Genomic DNA, 3,148 nt, shown 5'->3' with positions numbered 1-3,148 from the left:
TTTCTTAATATCCGTCTTGTCTGTGTACATATGGGGCGTGTGCTTCCAACACACATGTGACCTTTGTGAGTGTTTACAAACTCCACAGATCCAATCTTCTGTCAGAGGTCTGCTGGAGCACACTGACCCACAATAGATATTCTGTTGCAACAGTAATGCTGTAATACATGCATTAATAAGGCTAAAATGTCTATATTCCAGCTGTTTATAATATAAAGCTGTCAGAAATATGTTATCTTTATTAGCACAGACAGTTTAACGGCTGGATCGAATGCACTGTAGACTGGTTTGGAGGAATTTAGCATATCTCCAAAACATGGTTTGTTTTAGTGTTGTATATATATTTTTTTAATGGTGCACAAATAGAATGTAGAAAGTAATACTTTCCATTTCTGAGTAACACAAGAAATTTTAATTCCATGTTTGTCTGATTCTCCCAGGGCATTACATATGACCACGTTGAGATGAATCTCTATCTAAATGGGAAGAACATGCATTGTCCAGCCTCAGGGATTCGAGGCACTGTATACCCGGTTGTTTATGGTGAGTCTTTTGCACAGAATATATGTATGTATTTGACTACTTTGGATCTTCTGTGTCTATTTTCAAAATCTTTCTTTTCCTCAATGATGTATAATCTATTTGTCTATTAATTGATTACAGTCATCATCATCGCGTTATGTTTTTTAATCGCGTTAATCTCTTCTTTACTGATGTCTTCAGTACCGGGGGCAGCGTCAGACGCAGCGACAAAAGCGTCATAAAACCACGTCTAAACTCAGCTAAAAGCTCATATAAACCATTTTTATGTTCACCAAACACACTTAAAACATCGATGGATCAAACCCGCAGGAACGGAAAAAAAAACGTTAGAGCGCACATGTTTAAAGGCGGCACCGGCGCGTCAGCGTGATTATGTAAACAACGGAGAATCCACAGATTCTAACGGTTACATTTTTATCACTCTACGACCAAGATTCACGGATCCAGCCCCAAAATAAGAGCAAAACAACAACTGACTTTCAAGAAATACAAGCGGAAATGTTGTCTTAACCTTTGCTGTTTATCAAAACAAGTTATTTCCACTGGAACAAAAACTGCTTCTAATGAAGCACTACACTTCCCAGCATGCTTTGGGGACAAATCCCAGTCTGATTGATCATTTACTTTGTATTTTTTTAACAGTATTATTTTGTTACAGAAAAGAGAGAAATCTTTGGTTATTTATGTTCAAATCTGTTCACGGTGTTCCAAAATATTTGTCATTAAATGTCACATTAAGTTGCTATATAAGTAAATGTTGTTTAAATAAAATGTTTTTTAAATTTTAACCGTGGGTCAAAAATCATGATACAAATTGAATGGTGAGTTTGTGTATGGTTACAGCCCTAGTAAATACCCTCAAATGAAAGCTGAAAGTGTGCAGTTAAAGCACATCTTGTTCATTGCAAATCCTTTGTAGTGATGTCTAGAGCCAAAAAGAACAGAGTTGTGTCGATGTCCCAACATTTATGGACCTCACTGTATCTCAAGCGCCGTCTCTGACTTGTCATTCGTGTCACAGTTAGATTTTTATTCCACTAGAGGGCGGTATTTGTGCATTTTTACATAACAGTGATCCGCGCAAGTCATAAGAAGGGTTTTTTACATTTTCTTATTTGACCACAGATTTTTTTTATGTACCCAACAACAGTGATGAGTCTCAGACAAATCTAAACAAAGCTTTCCAAAGGACAACTTTAAATTTTGTTTTGGTTACACACAACAAAAAGCTACATATATTTCTGAGATACACGATATTACATTTTCAGTATTCCAAATTCATCACGATCAAATCAATCAATTTATGCATTTGACATTTTGACTTCTAATCGGACTGTAACTCCCAATCTGAAATTGAGATGTATTATAATATAATCTCTCAACTTCAGATTATTATTGTGTAACATGTTGACGATATTTAAGGATGTTTCCGTTTGAAAAGAAATGCTCGAATTTTAAAAGAAAATTGCAGTGGCTCAAAGGTAAATGTAAAGAAAATGAAAAAGGATGAACATGTAAATGATGTCTAAGCTTGTTTCTCCTCTTGTTGTTGTAGTGGATGACAGTGCCATCTTAGACTGTCAGTTCAGTGACTTCTATCACACTGCTCCACAAGGGTTTGAGAAGATCCTCTTTGAACAACAAATCTTCTAAGGAAGCACTTGGTGCCTCGACTCCACTTGATGTCGTCATCCTGTATATCCTCTTGCACCCTCTATGGCACTACAGTTCAACCTTAATTGAATGTTATCTTCAAGTGTGGCTTGACCGCCTGTTCTTTGGTTTTACCCCGATTACCTTTGCCTCTCTTCCGCTGCTCTGGACTGATGATGGAGTATCCTCGAAGAAGTCGGGATTTCCAATCGTGGATTGGTTATGAATGGCCTTCAGTCTCTGCTGATGGGAAAACTCAAGTTATTACCTTCTGTGAATGCTAAATGAATCCTGTATTAAACTGAAATACGTTCAGTTGCTGCCTACGTTCTCTCTCTATTTCTATTTTTGTTTGATTGGCATTGTTATATTGTTATATGAACATGTTTCTCGATTCTTCAATTCTCCCACCAGCTAAACTGACATCTCGGCTTACGCTCTATATTTATTTTTATTTATTTGAATTACAAATGTATTGCTTTGAAAAGAAATAACAATATGGCACCATCTTGATTTGAGGATCAGCTTTAAATCAGTCAACAATTTCTCTTCACTTTTGCTCTTTATTAAAAAACAACAAAAAAAACACAATTAAAGTGGGATGTTGCAGGATGGTTTAGATTTGAATTCGTCCAGACAGCAGGGTTTAAAATACTAACTGCATTTGACATCAGTGCACATGCCAGGGGATAGCAAGAGTCTATGACTGACTTTTCACTGAGGTCTCCTTTCTGAAAAGCCCTTTAGTTTACACTTTCCTGGCATATTTTTAAGATGATTTATTCTAAATATCAGAATATCACCTGAGCGGGTGCCGATTGTCTCTGATTAGAGATGTGTGGGTTGAAATGTAGATCTGTTGTGTTGTATTGGCATTGCATATCCTTTGCTGAAGTTAAATATTTCAACTGCTTGTTTTTTGATGAAGTGAAGCTACTGTACAAGCAAATCC

General features: G+C 36.5%; 1 protein-coding gene across 1 annotated transcript in view; it reads left to right on the top strand.

Annotated features, from left to right (window-relative positions):
• Window positions 1-3,148, top strand: part of spryd7b (SPRY domain containing 7b) — a 6,075-nt gene extending 2,927 nt beyond the window's left edge. The window contains exons 4-5 of the mRNA XM_083889109.1: window positions 441-543; window positions 2,099-3,148. Coding sequence (XP_083745235.1) covers window positions 441-543; window positions 2,099-2,196 — 201 coding nt within the window. The 3' untranslated portion in view covers window positions 2,197-3,148. The remainder of the gene's footprint in view (window positions 1-440; window positions 544-2,098) is intronic.

Source organism: Microchirus variegatus, assembly GCF_963457635.1.
Source record: "Microchirus variegatus genome assembly, chromosome: 5".
Lineage (NCBI taxonomy): Eukaryota > Metazoa > Chordata > Actinopteri > Pleuronectiformes > Soleidae > Microchirus > Microchirus variegatus.
Note: the sequence above shows the minus strand (reverse complement) of the source record. Positions and strands in the feature narration are given on the sequence as shown.